Below are 20,967 nucleotides of genomic sequence, written 5' to 3'. Positions count from 1 at the left end.
AGCCACCAATTCAGATTCAAGAAACTAGGTGAGCTGAGTTATGTGTATTATCGACTTTAGGAACGACAAAAACCAGTAGACCCAGCAGCCCACCAGGACTAGGAATGAAGATCACTGGTGTAGGCCATGGGGCCCAGCTTGTGCTTGTGGAAAGCCCTTTGAACCACAAATAAGCATACATTATGGTTTCTCTGCATCTCCCTACATGTGCAGTGAAACTGCTGTTGGAAAGGTTGTGGAATTGAGGGGAGCACTTACTTTAATTTTGTGATAATGTAGGCCTATTAATTATTCTTGGTAATACATTTTAGCAAGTACTACATTCTTGTTCTAGTCTGACAATTTCAAGAACCATCAAACTCATAATGATAGTTAAAGGCAAAAATGGCATGGTCATTGGCTTGATTTCTGCCCCTATTTTTTGATTTCCTTTTTTATACATTTATTTTTCAAAATGGAATTTTAAAAATCCAACACTGACATCAAAGTGTCCTGTGCCATAGTGATTTAATCCTTCAGGTGAAGCCTATACAGTAAGTCAGTCAAAGCCTGAATCATGCTTCAAGGTCAAACTGTCATACAATCATAAATCCTTTAAACAATGTTTTATTGATTCATCTGAATGTTGAATGTAAGATGTGTATGTACAGCCATCTTTGTGGAAATCTTTCTAAGTAAATGCTTCCTTTTATGACAAGATATGGCATGTCCATTTTCAGTGCTCCCTTCAGACTACATTATTTAAAGAGGCATAAACCCATGTACTGGGACATGAGCAGTAAAGCTTAAAATGTCAGCAACAAACATCACCCAAAATAGGTTCTGTCAGCTTTTATTATATTTATGATTGAAAGCATGAAGTTGGTCTTGCATCATACGATGCCTTTTTCCCAAAAATAGGTTTGCACAAATAATATCTGTGATAATGAAAACAGAAACAAAAATAGCATACTTTATTAAATCACTGAGCCCATAGGAATGTTGATTCTGTTGACAAGAGCAAAAGAAAGGATGTATGAAAAGCAAAAAAACCTTTGTTAAAGTGCAAAACCTCTTTTTCCCCTTTGTTACAAAAATGACCTGTAGTTTGAGGTTTCTCCCAGCTAATCACCATTTTAGAACTCTCATAATCTGAACAGACGTCATCTAGCCAACAAGAACCCTTGCAATACGCGTGCCTGAAAGTCGTGACAGAAACATATTAACGGGTCACGGCAGATCCCGTAATATTCCTCCCACTGACGCTGCTAAGCCTCAAAAAGGATTGCTGCTCCCCCACCGGGTTTTGTGACAAACAAACTTTGTTTTTCCAAAGCTGATCGACGTGCGTCGGGCTGGTAATACGATTCTCGTACTTTCAGGAGAAAGGAATCCAGCTTGTCGATGGGAACCATGGACACGACACAGCCTCCCCAGCCTGCCCCTGTCAGACGAGAGCCGGCAGCACCCGACTGCCTGGGGGGGCATAATGATGGGGGGAGAGAAAGAGGGATGGGGGAAGAGAGAGGGAGGGGGGAAGGGGGAGAGAGGGAGGGGGGAAGGGGGAGAGAGGGAGGGGGGAAGAGAGAGGGAGGGGGGAAGGGGGAGAGAGGGATGGGGGAAGAGAGAGGGAGGGGGGAAGGGGGAGAGAGGGATGGGGGAAGAGAGAGGGAGGGGGGAGGGTGAGAGAGGGATGGCGGGATGGGCGAATGAAAGGAAGGGGGGCAGAGGGAAAGAGAGAGAGGTAGGGGAGAGTGAGAGGGAGGGAGGTGGGGAGAGAGAGAGGGAGAGAGGTGGGGAGAGAGAGGGAGAGAGGTGGGGAGAGAGGGGAAGGGGGAGAGAGGGAAACACTTACATGTTATTCAACTGAAGAGAACACTTGCAATGCATGACCCATCTGATTAGTAAGCATCCTGTACATAATTACACTATGTACTTTGGTCAACTGCTTGCTTTTCTGACCTGGTTTTTGCGCAATTTTCCTTTCTGTTTACTCAGTAAAGCATCTCTGAGACAGTGTCTCTAAAAACCACTATATAAATACATGACATGACCAAAAGTATGTGGACACCTGACATCCAACATCTCAACCAAAATTATATATAGAATTAATATGGAGTTGGTCCACCCTTTGCTGCTATAACAAATTCCACTGTTCTGGGAAGGCATTATACTAGATGTTGGAGCATTGATAAAGGGATTTGCTTCCATTTAGCCAGAAGAGCATTAGTGAGGTTGGGCACTGATTGAGCGATTAGGCCTGGCTTGCAGTTGGCTTTCCAACTGATGCCAAATGTGTTGGATGGGTCTGAGGTCTGGGCTCTGTGAAGTCAAGTTCGTCCACACCATTCTTGAGAAAACCATTTCTATATGGACTTAAGTTTGCTTAGGGGCCCTGTCATGCTGAAACAGGAAAGAGCCTCCCCTGAGCTGTTGGTGAAGCACAGAATCATCTAGAATATGCTGTAGCATCAAGATTTTCCTTCACTGGAACTAAGGGGTTGAGCCCAAGCCATGACAAACAGCCCCAGATCCAGAGGTGTCCAGATACATTTGGTCATATAGTGTAAAATTCAGATGAACTGAATTGGTTACAAGTTTGTTTGTGTGGAAAAATCACACATTAAAATTAAGTAAACTCATCAGGCATGATCTTTTAATGCCATTTAGCAAGAAATACCATCATGGATCCATTCTTTTTAAAAAGCAAAATATACTTAAGTTGTCCACTGAATGTCATAGATATGTTTGTCCCTGTATGGACGAAACTCATGCTCACTACCTTCTGCAGCCCAGTACCTGTTACAGTATTTAAACCTTTACAGAGTATTTGTTGCAATAGACAGAGCTCAAGTAACTGAGAGACCTGAATATAGTCACAACTTTTAGGTGACCCCAAACACAGGCCTGATTTTGAGCACTGGTCTCTAGGGCTAGAGATTACAGGAAACCACTGTTTTCTTATGGGAAGCATTAGTATGTGAAGTTCTGAACTGGACTGGATTGTAGAATTCTCTTAAGCTCACGTAATAATTTTTCAAAATACTGGAAAAAATAACTGTCTTATGTGGACAGTGATTAATGTGCTTCTTCTGGGACAGTGACTTCCACTTGATTCTTATTGAAGGTTTTGAGAAGGCCAGCTTGAAGACATCACATACACCTTGGCAATAATATGATGACAATTTAGCCCAAAGGTATTTTAACATTTACTTGCTTAAAATCTTCTATTCATAAGCACAGACCTGACTCACAGTCAAATTGTTTCCATGATTATCTGTTTCCCCTCCGGTTTACTATACTTGTGGTAAAGGCTTTCAGGCAGTCTGGTGGAAGAGGCCTGTCAAAACAAATCGATTTCCGGACTTTTCCAGCGGCCTGGTTAGCGCGCTGTTGGCGCGCTAGCCGTGTTTGTTCACCAGTCGGAACAGATGGGTTTTTTAATTGCGGGAAGGGTGCGAGCGGGAGCCGTCGTCTGTGGGCGGACTTACAGGCACGTGTCCACCAGCTGATCCAGTTCCGGGCAGCTGCACTCGTACAGGTCCCTGCAGCTCGCGTGGCTCTCCCGCATGAGCTCGCCCAGCTCCCGGACGGCTCCGCCCGTCGCCCTGTCGCACACGCCCTTAAACCGCAGCACCCGCGCTGCCTCGCTGTACACATGCTTGGCGCGCTGGTACAGCTTGAAGTGGGTCACTGCAGGGGTAGAGAGAGTCTGCTGTTTTAGGTCTGAGATTCTAGATGTAGGATACTGTTCCCCCCACCTCCCATATCCCCTCCAAGTTAGTGTTGCCCAATCTGGAATTCTCAATCACAACAGTAGTCCTGTGGTTGGCTGCTAAGCCAGTGTAACTTGAATGATGAAAGCTCACGATCATCCAATTGGGATGCCAATGAGCGATAAGGTTACCTTGTTGAATACCCTCCCTCCCTGGATAGGGCTAATTATGCACCACATGTTATAGCCTAGCAACTACCCTAGTTACATCTACAATAGTGTCTATTAATCGCATCTATAGCAGTGTTTTCCACCACCTTGTCTTTCTGGTTAGTCATTACTCTCAGGCCTTTATTATGTCAGGGCTCTTCACTGTGGGACTCCAGGCTGAGAGAGCCCCATGTTTTGCATTTGATCTCATCTTTGAGAACTCTGCGTATCAGTAGGGTTTTATTTATGCGCGACACACAGTACAGTATATGCGTATTCCAGCTCCATGTGTTCGCTAGCATGCGAGTCGTGACTGGCTATATCCATGTAACTCCTGTGATCCGAAGATATTTATAACTCCATTTTAAAGAGCCCTCCTTCTGACAGCGCCAAGCTTCCGTCAGGCCCACTGAAGTGGAAGTGATATATCTGAGGCCGCGTGAGAGAGAGAGAGTGAGAGTGTGCGTGTTGCCGGGCCCCTTGCACGTTAGCTCAGAGGCAGCCTTCATCTCTGACACGGAATCGAGCCTGAGATGGGGGCGTCAGGGGGGTCAATTGATGCCTGCCGGGTTCAGAGTTTAAACTCAGAGTATTTCATTGAAATGTTTCTCGGCCTTGAAATGGGCTACCTGAGCAGGCAGCTTCACTGGATGAATATGTGAAGCAGGTGGTGGGGGGTGGGGGTGGGGATGGGGGGGGGGGGTTGTCATGGCAGCATGGGGGAACAGATTGGTAGATCAAGCTTGTGGATATGTATGCACGCAAGAAGCATAGCTGCAGGGCAAAGGAAATAGCTTTTTCTAATCAGTCAGGTCCCAGGCCTTTCTATTTTATAACTATAAGGTGGACTTCAGTCTAAATGTAAAGAAACAGCACTTTAACAAGAGAAATTACATGTGTTTTTGTTTAAGTTTGGCCTCTCCACCTTTTAGGACTATTTACAAGGCCAAGGAACAAGACAAGAATTTAATACCCTTCATATGGCATGACCCTATGGACACGGGTGCATGCATAATATGAAGACAACATATTACACATGCACCCGTGTCCATCCTGTCAAAAATTACCCACCCTCGCCAGACCCCTTGTGATAAATCCTCTTCATTGAATTTTAAACCCTAAATCAATACTTTTCATGTAGAAACGTCCTGACACTCATCAATACATTGGTGAATAACTGTTTTCCTTTTTCACAGTCCAGAGAGACTATTTATTCTGTCAACATCACTCATTTTACTACAAAATACATGTCATAAATGACTGTTTTCCTGTAATAGATGTGTGGTGCTTAACTTATATTATAACTACAGAGTTAAAAAAGACACATTAGACAATCGTTGCACCACTTTTATAAAAATATTAAAAAGGGAAATGTTGAACATTTTCTAATGGTAGGGTATCTTTCATGCTGAAAAATTTCAATCTCAATGTTATTAAACTCAAGATAGGGTCATTTTTGAATGTGAGGATGACGATAATTAAGAGGGTTAAAAACAAACAGACAGATAAAAAAACATTTGTTGGTAACTGGTATATAGTTATATATAGCAATTATATGTAAAAATATGTTTGTATGACTAAACAGTTCTCTTTTATTCCCATTCACATTCCTGGTAACCTTATGAACTCTGTTTATATTCCTTTTTAAAGTGGAAATAGACCTGAGAGAGTGTGTCATATTTTAGCATTTTCTTTAAATTACGATCACAGCAAGACATTGCTCACTGCTAAAGGAAGACGACAACCTGGAGGGACCGAAAAACGTGAGCGAAAAGCTGAAACCAAATGGAAGAACAGCACATGTTTCCAGCTTGTTCGCCCCAAAAGGGACAGAGCGGGCCCACTTCACAATGTGCTTTTACTCAAGGCATATCTGGAGTTGCGTGAGAGATTTCCATATCTCACACACTCTTGTAAATCACAATTGAACAGTAGTAACTCAAAGAATGAACTCAAAACACGTCTGTTTTCAATTTCGGTGCGAACGTCCTGCCAAGACTGGGACTGATTCAGAGACCACCCTTTGGTAGAGCGAGACTTTACTGGCCAGATCACCTCAGAATACTTCAGAATTGGGCTGCCCTGATCACGTTATCCATTAGCAGCCAGACTGTGACTCCAGATGCTGGCTCCCCGCCTTCACAAATTAGGCCTTTCTGTGTTTCTTAGACTTTATACACAGCCACTACATAACTGTATTGCCTGTGATCAATATACTACAAGTAACACTTATTTCTGGAGGCAACGGGGTTCTTCTGTTTAAAACCTGGTTAATGTGAAGAATAAACTGTTACCATTAGCAGCAGATATAAAGCATTTGTTTTATTAAGAAAGGGAGAGGAGGGGAGAGAGAGGAATGGCTAATTTTACATTGTTGTAAAATGCTCTTGGTTATAGTATGTTTATAATGACATTAAAATAAGAGAGGAGTCTTAGATAATTGAAATCTGATGATTATATTATTTTTAACTAGTTCTCCAATAATAGCTTAGCGGCCTGTGGATTCAACCAAACTGACTCAAAACATTTGTCAGTCAATTCTGCTCCTACAAGTGTAATCCTAAAGGTTTAACCAAAAGATTACATTTATGGTAATTTCAGCTGTGTTAAGAACATGAATCTGCTACTGTTTATTACATAAGGACCTGTGGATACTGTAAGGGCCTTGAAGCCCTGCTTCACTTTAAGCACGCCAAGATGACTTTGCCATGTGTCTTTGCATCTCAGTACTGTGTCAATGTCCTGTTGCAGCAGAAAGGCTCAGGGAACTTATAGTATAAACAGTATAATCACCTTCAAAGTAAAAGCTTCATATTACATGACCCGGAAGGTGACTGCCTTTTTAAGTGCATGCTATTCGACATGTGGTTTTACCATTACATTCTGAAAAATGACCAATGCCAGCAGAGAGAACAGAGAGGCAGGATATGCAGCCTGTAATACGTATTCAACCAGAAACAAATTATAGTAGAATCTTGGTTGCGGGGTATGAAAACAGTTTCAGGACATTTTTCAATGTCTCACAACATCGGTCACAAAATATGAACACCTCAGTTAGAAATCCCTCCTACTAATCTGTACCACAAAACCAGTGGACCAAGGACAGAGCCTTGTGGAACGAGTAGAGAGGCCATGGTGCTATTTGAGATCTAGTCAGTCAGGATTAGAGAATGGGTCACTCACCATGCTGCGTGTTGGGACTCAGGATGTCCTTACAGAGACATTCTAAGGTTATCCCCAGACACTGGCAGACTTCCTCCCTGCTGTATGGCTCTGGGTGAAGCACCTCCTCCACTATCTGCACCATCTCTTCCAGGGAGGCTTCCAACTCTGCCTGCACTTCCCCCAGCTTCATCAGTCTGCTCCAGTCCAGGCCTTTCTTCTTGGCCAGCAGCTGGAAGAGCATGCTGTGCTGTTTCATTCCATTAAAACTTACTGCACTGTGACAAATGTCCCAGCCTGCAACTGCACATTTTCATTTCCAGTGAAACTATTAGCACGTGTTCTTTCTTGTTCAACACAGCCACCATTTCGGGAACACTCTGTGAGTCATGAATCCTCATGACCTGTGCAACATTGCCTTACTGGTTTCCGGAACTATGTGAATGCTCTCAACTAAATGCAACTGGAAATGTATAACTGATAGAAATTGTAAGCTAAATATTTCACAAACTGTATGGCCAGATGGTTCCAAAACGCTTTCTGAGTTTCCTAATCATTTTTGAAACTGTGATTCCACACAGTTAAAGGAGAAGCACATAGTCAAGATTTGTTTCCTACTTATAGAAATACACTATAACAGATTTGAACACAGAACTACAAGCAAATTCAGTCCCCCGTTCTATAATTTTGGCCAAAAATCTACACACAAGCTCCACACTGCAAACATTAGTTATGCAACAAAACCATATGACTTGAAACAGTTGCGACTAGTTTCTATTTAAATATAAATTAACCTTTACATTACTGCCATTACTGACGTTTTGCTTGCATTTATTTATTACACTCTACATTTCACAGAGCAGTTGTACTTTTATGTATGTGGTACGTACATTCTGTAAAGACAGTGCAACATGTTAAGCCCCATAGTAGAGAAGTTAGCGAGATTGCTGATAATTGATAGCATGTGTTTACCTCACAGAGGTAAACATATGTTATCAATTATAAGCTAACACATGATAAGAGTCGATGCCAGCTGTGGGCCAGGCACATGCATAAAACCATTGGCTGCAGGACGATAAAGGAACACAGAGTCTCTGACAGGTTACCCCTGCTCGTGATTTGAATGCAGATCTACCAACCTGTTCCGCACGCAAAAAGTTATGATACGCAAGTAAAATGGTGTGAAAAGACAAACAACAGCTGCATAATTATACGAGTACCAGGCTAACCTATTAACACCTTCAAGTCAGAGTTCCAATGATATGTTTACTGCTTTGTTCCCAGAGTGATACGAAATGGTAAAACATTGAACTAGAAGAAGAAGAAAAAAAAAACCTTGTTTCTAATACAAACAAACATGGCCGTCTCTGCGGTGCACAGATGGTGTGGCCATAAATGAGTAATGACTGCTGAAGCGCTCCGTGACAGCATGTTCTGTGGCGTAATGCCATTGCAGCACCAGAGCACAGAAATGAAGATGGCCCAAAGAAATAGCAGGGGCCTAAACATGAACAAATGCACTATGGTTAGCAGTCTCACTACAGAGCTGGAAAAAATAAGAGAGCAGAGCGTTAAATGCTACAACGATCCAGATTACAGAAGAACCCCCAGTTTAAATAGAGCAGTACAGTAACAGCATAGTGAATACAGGAAATAAGCCTTGCTGATTAAAAGTTGGTATTCCTCGTCAATGAAGATCAGTATGAAAATTATAAACAGAAAAATATTTTTATTATTTAAATATTTTTTAAACACGCTAGCTTTTTCTGCGAGTGACTATTAGGTTACACAATCAGCTCACAAACATTTATGCTCTTTACAAAAAGAACTACGAACAACATGAAAAAGCTTCCCATTAAATATTCAGAATCTGTATAATCAGCTTACATTTGGACTAACTGGGAACAGAGAGCGGTGGACTTTTGTTTTTCCTTTTCATTTGTGAGTTTGGCACGGGCTCAGGCCACCTTGAAGAGTCTGAAAATCATTTACCCAGTGCTTATAGTCGAAAGTGCAGCAAATACAGGATATCAGATAGCAAAATCTGACATTAAATAAGAGGATCCTGAGGGGAAAAGGAGGTAGAGACAAGATTTCGTGCGAGAGACCCCCGAACTGCAGTGCGCCTGGCTTCTGCTTAAGCATCTCGATTACAAACAGCTTCGATGTCACTCACACGGACACGTTCGGTCAACCGTAGGAAAAGGGCATCTTTACAGGATGATGTAATTGGAAGCACATTTTTCGAGAGGGCGACACCGTACCTTTGTGGCTATGCGGCACTCCACCACCCTGATGTTGAAATGAGACGTGGCGGCCTTGTTCATTTCGACGCAACAATTAGCAATCACGAAAACGGCATCGCCGGGGAGCTTCACATCCGTTGACCGTAGCGGGTTGAATTCTATAAGCTTTGCCTGAAAAACACACAATCCATCAACATTCATCATGACATGTCCTGCAAATAATAAAGACCGCGGTCTGTATTCAATCAATGTCTGTGTTTTGAATTACGAGCAAACTAGGGTTATCACTTTGGCAAGTTCATTTTAGCAATTGCTGAACTCAACTGTGATTGTGAATAAAAAAAATAATTATAGCATTTATTTATTAGTCAAGGTGAAGGGACAAAGGTTAATTGAAACCCAACCTGTGTCTAAGCACTACACAGTGGAAATGCAAACACATGTCAATGTGTACTTTTTACCACTCGCTATTTTACTTTTGACTGCTTCTGCCATAACTGTTCAGTTTCTACAGTTGAGCTTTTAGTAGAATAGCAGTACATACAGTTCCTTCCTCAGCCAAGAAAGAGATGGACTGGTCCATGCCACCTCCCTCTGTGCCAATATAGCGCTCGCTTCTGGCACAGGTCTCAGCCAGTTCCACCTTGGAAACATAAAAGAAAGGACACGGAAAGTGTTTACAGTATGATGTGGTGGAGACCTCTGAGGTTCAATGCTTTTCTCAATTGATCATTGGCTCATTCCTATCCTTGACCCCACCCAATCCCAGCTGATCAGTACCAGTATTCCAAGACCACAAACAGCTGGCTGTTGTGTCATAAGGGCACAACCATAGTAGAAGCAGTGTTTGTGTACTTCACATTTGCATTTTATAGAGAAAAATACATTAAACAATAAAATTTTCCAGACTATATATATATATATATATATATATATATATATATATATATATATATATATATATATATATTTAAACCTGCCTTTTTCAAGCCAGTGAGTCTTATGTTATTTTAACTCCAATTCGCCTGCTGACACCATTATGTAATACTATCCGGTTCCACACAATCAAGATCAGGTCTTTGCCAAGTCATACTCAAGTAATTGTAGATCTTTACTTCGCTTCGGACCATTTAAGCAATTAAATCTCACTGAAAACAAGACTCCACAGAATAATGCTGTAAAACTGTCTCACTGCCGTTCACAAACTCAAGGTGACAGAGATCTGAGATCTTTGAGCCTCTGGGACCCCCAAAATTGTTTTAAAAGAAGACTTCAGGGTTCAGGTACTGAAAAAACCTCCATTCTAAGCATGCATCACAGGGGAACCGGCCACATACTCTCATTATACCGTGCACAGCGCTAATCAACCACCCCATCTGCTTACGGTTTGCATGCTAAGCTGCAATTTGCAGGGCTTTCACGTTTTATATGGCAATGGCATCGACTCGCAGCTGCAGTGGGGACACGTTTGTTAAACCTTTATCTGGATGTCATCACGACCGCAAAACTCAGGGCCCGATGACTATCTCCTCCTCAGCTCTCTCGAACCCGAGTCGCTGGTCTGAAGCACGGCTGATGATGGTCTCTGATGGCCACACAAATAGCCGCGTGGTTCCGTTTTCCCAGCTTACGTTGGTCAGTAAACAGGCCGACTTGAAAAACGGGTTAATCGTGCTGGAATTCCGGCAAGGGTGGGAAAGGTGCCCAGAAAAGTCTGCTAAGACCTCTCTCCCCAGCAGCTTTTTAAATCTTTACAGACTGTAAAACTCCGTGTTTTCTATTTTAGGTTACTGTGGGAGTTTCTCTGTGACCCCAACTGCTTTTCTTCTCAGGCCATGGCTGAAAAGTGCATGTCCGTAAAACTTACGATCTTGCTTTCAGACAGACAGCTGATCGTAATATGCTGTAACTACTGCTGAAACTGAGGAGTCAAAAACCACTGCAGTAGTCACCAATCACACATTGTTCTTCATTTACCATTTTGTGTGCTGCCTTGATTTTCCCAGCTGAAATCCAAATTGTTTATACAGCTTTTTTCCATTCCACATTTTGGTGGAATTTGTGTCTAAATGCCCTATGGTAATTAGCAGAGCACTGAGATCAACTGTTATCTCTGAAAAAAAGAATGTTGCTCTATCTTCTCATCATGGTCCCCTTGTTCAGCAGATGGTTTGACAAGCTTAACCCTCAGTGGAGTGGGCACTGTCTAGTACAGAAAATCAACAGTCTGCCACACAATTCCTTTTCACTTGAGGAAACCTGTGTGCACTGTGGGTGGTTAGAATCTGAGAGCTCTTGCCTGCTTCCATGCTCCATTTCCGTACTGTATTACTCATGTCTACAGCACAGACCCGCTCTCTTGTTGACAAATCATTCGCTTGGAATTTCTAAACATTTGTCTCAGAGCAAACTCAGAGTAGCGGTCCAGCACAAAACTTGAGTGCCATTTATTTTCTGATGAAAAGCAAACCTGTAACAGAAATAAACTGTTGCGGACAAAACAAACAATGAATGGCCAAAACTGGGATCTGGGTCCATATACATAAAGTGTCGACAGTAGGAGTGAGGACCTAGGATCATTTTGGACTTTTAGCCAACAATGGATATGAACAGGTGAAACCTTATCCTCAATTAACACTTTGAAATACTTTAAGAATGTGGACCCTGGACTTGTGAGGGTGATGGTAGCTTATACAAAGAAGGAACCACGAAAGCCAGGGTCAGATACCACTATATAATATCTAATTGTGCTGTTTATTTGTTGCTTTCCAGTGGGAAAACTATTCTGATTAGTCCAGTAATAAAATAAAACATAAATTTAAAAAAAAAATGCTACATTCAATTCCAAACACTTTACATTAATTCTTTATTCAGTAATAATTGTGGTAGGCTGTCACACCTTACAGTAGTGGATAGCAGATATTGAACTGACAATTAATATACAGTATGTGGGTTTGCGTGTTCATTCTAAATACTACTGGATGCTATTTGTGTACAGGAAATGGTTGTATTCACTCCAGACTACTTGTTTGGGAAACTTGCCTCTGAAAACAAGTAAATCAGACCTGCAATTATGATGTACTACTGGACCTAGGCCAAATTACAACTTACTGTTCCCATGGTAAAATCTCTGCCATACGCTTGAGCTACATCGCTAATTGACTGTAATTTGTGTAACAATATTTGTTTTATTACACTTATCCTTGTAAACATTTTCAAAATGGATAGGATTCTAACGTTTATAAAGGGTACATGCCTCAATGCAGGCCATCACCTAGTTCTGCCAAAGTCAAAATTTCATGTATGGAAAACTCATGTCGACCGTTTCATATAATTGTTGCTTCAAGTCAACAGCACAACTCCCAGATAAACTGTTTTTACAGTGCTGTTGACTGCGGTGTCTTCGGGTGAAAGTGATACAACAATTGTTGATCCAAGGAATGGTACTGTAGCCGTTACATGTTTTGGATGTTGTTTCAAGGCTTGAATTGTTGATAGCAATCTATGACCACTGAAAATGCTTCATTTATTTATTTTATTAAGGACTGTCATTTCATGTTCAGCCTGAAACTTTAAGATCAGCCTGCAACTTGCAATGAGTTGGTAAGATGATCTTAGGGGACACCCTTCGCTTCAAGGTTTTGCAAAGATGGACTGTCTTGCTTTTACAGTACCCTCACTTTGTCTCTATGGTTACTATGTTTTAACTAAATGATTCAGGGGAAAAAGGGCAACTTTCCTGAAATCAATATACACTGCGGCAGTGAATGAATACATCTGTCTGCACTTTGATGCACTGTATATTTTTCTTGAGCAAAACATTCAAGGCTTTCAGTGTCTCACAATGCTTAAAGGTCTCAGTCTCTGAGATGAGATCAGGCACATAAAAGGGTATTACAGCTCCTCTGCCTATTAAGATCTCGTTTTGACTCTTTTTTTTCCAAAGGAATGGAAAAACACAATTTGTAACTGGCTTTTCACAAGGGGGAAAAAAATATGCAGACCTCACTGGAGAAGGACCACCGGGCTACCCTGATGGTGAATTCCTACAGTACCTCTGGAGTAAACAGCTGTAATGGGCTGAGCTCCCTGATGTTGCTTGTTCCTCACCCTGACAAGCCCAGCTCTCTCTGGTGCTTTTGGTTCAGTGATGGCCTTTGATCAAGACCGATCCCACCCATAGCTTAGTCACTACTCACATGATCACCAATTCATTCCATTTTCCCATATCTGTCCATTTCCAAGTCTTGTGCACATTCTGCATTGCCCACTTGGTCTGAAACCATACCCTATCCACACTTCCCACCTACCACCCCTAGTTCATCAAGTTGTAATGAGTACTTGTCTCTGTAAGGACATGGTTAGACTAACGTGTGAATTGCTGAGGTCAAAAAGCCAGTGACATGTACTGGTCCAAAAGCCTAGTAACCTCCTCACAGACAGGGTTCACTTAGAGTTGCTGCTATGAGATAAAAGTTCTGAAAAAAAATCAGCAGGGTGAGATTGGAGCAGACCCATATACAAGTATCCCCAGCTGTGGGTTCCATTCCTGGCTGTGACACTTTCTGTACTGAAATCCTGAGATCGAAGATCTGTCTGTAACCGTCTCTGCTGCCTGCTCTCCTTTAAGAAACAAATGTCAATCTAAAGCTGAAAATCATGACTACAGAGCAGCTCAGTTATTAAAAGCGTTTGCTATGAAAGTAAGAACTGGGGGCGACATAGCTCAGGAGGTAAGAGCGGTTGTCTGGCAGTCAGAGGGTTGCCGGTTCGATCCCCCGCCCTGGGTGCGTCGAAGTGTCCCTGAGCAAGACACCTAAACCCTCATTACAACAAGCTGATTGGCACCTTGCTTGGCAGCCTTTCACCGTTGGTGTGTGGTGTGTTTAGTGTTAACTATAGTAACACTAAATGTCAAAAACATGCATGGCAGCATGTGTTGTTGGAGCTAGCTTTGTGTAGCAGTTCAACATTTTACCAGTCTGCTAACACGTGGATGCAAGTTAGCCTGTGCTAATTTTAGAGCTGTGTGATGTTCTTGAATATTTTAAGTCTGCTAGCAAGTAGCTGTGTTAGCTATTTGGTATTTATGCTGCTATTCTACTTGAAATAGTCAGCAATTCAGGCAACATTAACATTCCCTCACCAGCTTGTTTGCTACCATTTTGTCATTATTACCCTGTAGCAGCTGGCTACACTATATCTTGCAGGTACTCACTTGCCAAATGTCTATTTTCCCAAATCTTGTAAAAGTGCATGTGTCTAGGTTATAGTCAAAGTAAAGTGAATAGCTTTCAAACTGTTTATTTTGCTAGCTTTTAAGACTAACATCTGTTGTTGGCCTGCATTCGACTATGACACTTCAATGCTTTCACTTTCAATGTGTGATTTTAAAAATATTTACTTTGCAGTCTAGATTCTGAACAAACAATATAGCCTTCACAGTCCAGTTCCAGACAAAAATAACAAACAAGCTACATTTTAAGTGGTAGTAAGAACTGGCAAGAGCAATGTATGGAGGCCAAAAGGAACTGCCCAAGATACAAAGGAACCCCTCATCTGTGAAACTTGATGATGGGGCATTATGGTTTGGGCATGTATGGCAGTCACAAGTAATGGTTCACATGTCTTCACTGCTGATGCAACACACTGTACTCAGCACCTGGTGATGTCTAAGGATCACAGACTTCAAACAGGCACTGCATGCTAAGGATATGTGACAAAGTACTAAACATGACTAATTACATGACAGTCAAATCAAGAAAAAACAAAATGATGGAGGTCACTATACATGGTGCTGCAATTTGGCAACTGTGCTTTGCAGTACTAAGAGAAATAATGGGGAACGTAAAGTACATTTCTGAGCATTCTTACACATCTATATGTATGTGGACTTTGTAAGACAGGAAAAGTGCACAGAAACTTAGAAAACAATATATACCAAAGCTCTTGATCTTTACTCGGAGATCCATGCAATGTTGTTTCCAGGAAACATGATTTTGAGAGATTGCTTGCGTGCCCTTTCTCAGCTCATTGAGGTAACCCCAGAACACCTGAAAAGATAACAGGCACATTCCCTGCTTTTCTGTTTGGGTGCTTGAGCATGACAAAGCTTGAATCTATGGTATAGTGAAGTAATCTATATCCAAAGAAAAACTGTCCTTCGATCACATGATCAGGGTTATGACCTGAGATGCACACTTAACATCTGCTTTAATGTTGAAGAGTTACTGAGCAGAAAAAAGTGGGGAAAAAAACATGAAATTGAAACAAAACAGCTTGGCGCTGTTAACTGGCCACCTTAATGTCAGAGCAAAATCAAAACAATGGCTTTGTCACAGTATGTTATCTGAACCTTTTGTCGTGGTGACGTGTTTATCACAGCTGTGTCTTTGAAAACAGCAGCCCTCAAATTCACTAAAGGAAAACAATGACATCGTTCCCCAATAACCTTTTCTTTTACTCCCAAAGCATAGAAATTATTTTTATTCCGCAAAGTGCAAGTATTTAGGGTTTAGAACAATATCTTTCCCATTAACTTTCAAAGGAAGACAGCAATTTAAAGAATTCAAAGTACCGATTTTGGTAAATAAGCCCTAAAAAGCCAATGGGCTTGTGCTTGAAAGGTCCTCTCTCTCTGAATGGTCCTCTCTCGCTGTTCACAGGGTTCCTGACCTGCACTGGTAAAGGGCAGCAGTGGCAGTTTGGAGTGGGAAAGGTGGGCCGCAGCCCCGCGCAGGATCGCCGGGGCAGCCGCTGTGGGTTTCTGTCTGCCTGCGACTAGCTCTCCGGCAGCCCTCCCCCCTCCTACACGCCCACACAATGCAGCGGGGCCCCCGCCACACGGGGCCTCCCAATGTGTATGCACGCTTGCGTGCAACGGCTAGGGTGTGCGTGCATGCTCCTCCGCATGTGTGTGTTTTCTGGCCTTGGAGCTCGGCGCGGAGCGCAATAACAGCCCAGCAGACCCAAATTGGTGTATATAAAGCGAAACACGCTTCTGCGTTGTAAAAAATGTTTAGTCACGCATCCACCGCAGGTGGAGGAATGAGAGCGCGGGCAGACTGCACAGACAACCCCAGGCGAGCGCTGGCACTGGCCCGCTGTCGGCGAGCACCCCTTTCCGTGAGCACTTAAGTGAAAAACACATTGAGCGAAATATAAAATCCAGTAACAGGCTGTGAAAAATACACAGCGGCTCCTTTGCCAAATGCCATGCTGGAGACTACATAAAAAGCTCTGGTAATGTTTAAGAAACTGTCAAAAACAAGATTACATTAACTACGCTACGGTCATTAGGTTGTGCATAAAACGATTTTTGGCAACTCAAAATTAAATGGCAGAAAAAGCCTTGTGTATACATTTTTGTCAAAGTAGTAGCATTAATTAAGTCTTTTTTTTTGTTTAATGAACCAGGAATAGCTCGCAACTATAACACTTGAAAGGGTAGCTCTGTCATGTTTATGATTCAGGGATCAGAGCTGTTGGGGGTTCAAAGTGAGGCTGTGGGTGTTTGTTGACAGCAGATGAGCCGAGCGGGTCACATGCTAAGTTATAGCACTGTCAACCAAACATTGGCTTCAAACATATGCAAACATGGCCAGAGCCGTTGGTAGCTTATGTATGGAATGATATGGCTTGATGCTGGCATCATGGTCATAACTTCAGCTAATTCTGGAATTAGGGTGGAGTTTATGCCCCTGACATCTTGAAGGGTCCAACTGGTTGGAAAACTGGATGAAGCTGCAAATATTCCCACAGCTAAAATGCTGAAAACCACAATTATGTTCTTCCCTACAACCATGGTGACATCACATGGGAAGAGCATTTCACACTTCTGATGACAGCCCAAAACAAACTGGAGGTGAACTTAAAGGAGAAAAAAATATATAAGTATGTGTAATTAAGCATGAATCCCAATATATGTATTGCATGAGGGATTTGTTAATGGCAGTCATATGTGTTGTCTTACAATGGCAACTCAGAAATTCAAGCAGAAATGATGTGTTCCGCACATGGTTTCCTTGTGTCTGTGATCTGTGTACAAGTGCGTGCGTGCCTTTTTTTAAAACATCAGCATGACTTAATGAATCTGTTACAGTACAGCATTCTCTTTATAGTTTTCTCAAAGACTGTAACCCTTTATTGTAATCCTCACTAATGCTAGTAAAAAGGAATGATATATTAACTAAAACACTTGCCAGTAGAGATCCACAGCATTCAGAATAGAAGGAATCGGCCAAATGCCATTTTAATCTCCACTCAAACCTATGCTGTGCACACTGAACCAGAACTTTTTCCTCCCTTGTTCCATCTGCTCAACATCCATTTCCACCGGTGTGTCTGGGGACATCACATTCACTGAGAGGATTTCCTTTCCTGTGTGTGTGTGTGTGTGTGTGTGTGAAAGAGAGTGAGTGAGTGAGGTGCATGTGAAAGAGTTTTACCTTTGACAGAGTCTTGCGATTGGCCTCCACAGTGAGGAGACCTGCACAGCACACCAGAGCACTGGAGCTGGACAGGCCTGAACTGGCGGGCACGGTTCCGTCTACGACACACTGCATCCCAGCTGGAGCGGCAAGGCCAAAGTGCTCCTGGGGGTGAGAGAGCAGCACTGTAAATGTTCTGATGACAGAGACTGTGCACACCAGAGTCTTTGTGATGATAAATGACATGGCTACCAATACAACTACTGCAGAGAAAATTATGGATAGGACATTTGTGTGCATTATTTATGTGTTTTAGTACAAATCTGTCTAAGTTACTTCCTTGTTTTCCTCATTCATGCATGTGCACACATTCACACAAACTTCTGCCAATGGAAAGATTACTTGAAATAACCACTTTAAAGTGCCTTTATTGTGTTTATTCTTTCCTTAGGCATTGCATTCTATGGGAAAAAGACCATATGCCTATACAACAAGACCACCTGAACTAAGTATGTTGAAAAATAATTTGTGTGTGATTTTATTACACCTTCATCTTTTACAACAAGAGCTACACAGGTTTCAAGCATCATGCATAGAACCTGGAGGCAATAACCTCAGAAAACTAACCTCTTTTTCAATAAACTCTTTTACTGACTGTGATCTAAAATTGCCTTTACAGCAAGTGAAACAGATTATTGGCTGAACGGAGGCCCCTCCCAATGCCCTTTTTCTGCAGCGTGGCAGCCAAAGTTGTTTAAAAACATTTGAGGAATATATTTAAACTGAACCTGATCCATGGCGTTGACTCAGATCCGAACTGAGCTTTCAAAGTTATCACGCAATGTTTGCAAAGAATATACTCTGGTTACTGAGGGGAAAAAAGTAAGGAGTGTGCCAAGTTTTGCTCAAGTTGTATCCCAATAGGCTTACATGTTCAAATTAATATAAACAGATTATCCCGCTGGAGCCTATCAGAATTAGACTCATTACTCTCGGCTGCACTTTATAATATTTCCTGCCAATGTTCCCCCTTGCCACTTAAAACATTCTCTAATGAATTACTAATAATATCAAAGGTTGCATCACGATTTTTCCCAAAAATTTGTTTGAACCATGAAAAAACACTGTTTAAACATGTTAAAAGTTCACCCACTCTCTTAGCCAAGAGTTGAAATTGTCTTGCCTTTTCATTGGCCATCAGAAATATTATATTAAGTATCCTGTCCAGTAGTAAATTACAGATTCACGAAGACAACTAAGTCTGCAGAAATATGCCCAGCAATGTCTTATAACTTCTAAGGAAAACACTTAGCAAGTGCTAAGCAACTCTTCAAAATATATTTTAGTGAATGTATTTCTACTCCATCTTATTTCTACAGAGAAATAAGCAATATCAGGGAATGCTGAATGCAATGACTACTTAAATTAGTGTGTAGCCTAAGTGCTCAACAGCTTCATATCATCACATGACAAGTGTCATCACATGACAAGAAATACTGCATAAAAATTGGAATGAAGGCACAGGTCATTTTTAGACTGAATGTTCAACTGGTTCTGAATTAAAATGTTTTGCATATATGAGAATATAATTATCTTTTGTGTTTTGTAGTTGTCCATGACCATGAAATGCACTTTTGTACGTCGCTTAGGATTAAAGCGTCTGCTAAATAAATGTAATGTAATAAATGGACATAATAATTTGAAAGACACAGATTGAAATGTAATGATCAAACAGACCCAAAGGTTCACAATAAATTGATATAAATGTCACCTGTATTCCTTTAACTCCACAAAGAAAATAATAATGCCATTGAGGGTTTGCTCTGTCAATCTTAATGTCTCCAGCAGACACAATGTAATCACTGCAAAGCAGAACAGACCATTGATACATTATGTAACAGCACCCCCTTCTGTTTGACATGTAGCAGCAATGTAATTTGTTATTAATCATTCTGACATTTTATTAATGGCAGACAGTAATCAATTTTACAGCTTCCAACTCAAATAAGTATTTAAAAGTTATTAAGATTTTTGTCTTACTTGTACTGAGGATTTGTATTTGCCAGTTGGATAGTTTGAGATTCATCCACTGAGACTGCAGCAAGGATATTTTGCTCAATTGCCATCGGGAGCACAGCATACCCACAATAGTCAATATGCTCTCCTTACAAAAGAATAAATAAATAATGGTTATAAATAAGAGAGTAATTAATGCTGTCCTCTCCAGATAAGATATTTGACAAATTTGTTAGAAATTTAAATAGTGGTATAATAACGTCAACTATTAATTACATTGAATTCACATTACATTTAGCAGACACACAGACAGGCTATATTTTAAATACAATCCATTAATACAGCTGGATATTTAACTGAAGCAATTCAGGTTAGGCACCTTGCTCAATAGTGAAATGGCCGCGCCTTAACTGGGAATCAAACCCAGAACCTTTGCCTCACAAGCCTAGTTCCCAAATCATTATGTTGCATGATTCCACATCCCCACTGTGAGTGAACTTTCATTACCTATTAAATTTACTCGCCCAGGAGCATACGCATAAAAAAGAGGTGCTTTCCCAAACTTCTGCACGAAACTTTCTTTTAATTTCAGTAATCTGTAAGGAAATTAAGATAAATTAAATACATCGTTAGCACAAATTCCAATGACAAACTTAGATGGATAGAACATAATTGCAAAATACCTAGATTACACATGTAATACTAATTAGCCTTTTCTTAATGAATGTGTATTTTAATATACTTTTTCTTCCATAGCTGACTTTACCATAGTGTCGGCAGAGAACTAGCTAGTAGTTAAACATTACTGCATTTTCATTGTAGGTTCTGTCAGCTAAGCTCCCCTTGTTTTAAAACTCACCTTTCATTCAGCGGGACCTGCAACTTTGGTATATGTACAGACATTTCGTGTTATCGTGCTAAACAAAATTGCAATATGAAAAAAAAACTTTCCAAGGACAGAACAAATTCAATCTCCCTGTCACTTCATCTGCTGACTGTCACGCCACAATTGCGGAACTTGTAGATAGCTAGTTAAATACGGAAGGAATATCCTGGTTGCTAACACTGCAGTTTTACGGACTGAAAGCTGACTAGCTAGTCGAGCTAGCTAGTTAACGCTAACGTTTGATAGGGAAATTGATGCGCTCCAGGGGCTCTTTTGCTTGTTTAGCTAATGCTAGCTCTGCCTAATCAAGGAAACCAGTTCTCT

General features: G+C 41.4%; 1 protein-coding gene across 1 annotated transcript; it reads right to left on the bottom strand.

Annotated features, from left to right (window-relative positions):
• Positions 1–490: 490 nt before the first annotated feature.
• Positions 491–20,755, bottom strand: galk2 (galactokinase 2). The gene is made up of 10 exons (XM_035419069.1): positions 20,617–20,755; positions 20,265–20,353; positions 19,782–19,905; positions 19,513–19,603; positions 17,760–17,906; positions 9,857–9,955; positions 9,331–9,483; positions 7,088–7,298; positions 3,471–3,672; positions 491–1,455 (listed from the first exon to the last, which is right to left on the bottom strand). Exons 1-10 carry the CDS (start codon positions 20,658–20,660, stop codon positions 1,248–1,250), a joined length of 1,368 nt encoding a protein of 455 aa, XP_035274960.1. The 5' UTR covers positions 20,661–20,755; the 3' UTR covers positions 491–1,247.
• Between the last annotated feature and the right edge of the window lie 212 nt (positions 20,756–20,967).

Source organism: Anguilla anguilla, chromosome 5 (assembly GCF_013347855.1).
Source record: "Anguilla anguilla isolate fAngAng1 chromosome 5, fAngAng1.pri, whole genome shotgun sequence".
In the NCBI taxonomy this organism is placed as follows: Eukaryota; Metazoa; Chordata; class Actinopteri; order Anguilliformes; family Anguillidae; genus Anguilla; species Anguilla anguilla.
This window is presented reverse-complemented; position numbering and strand designations above follow the sequence as displayed.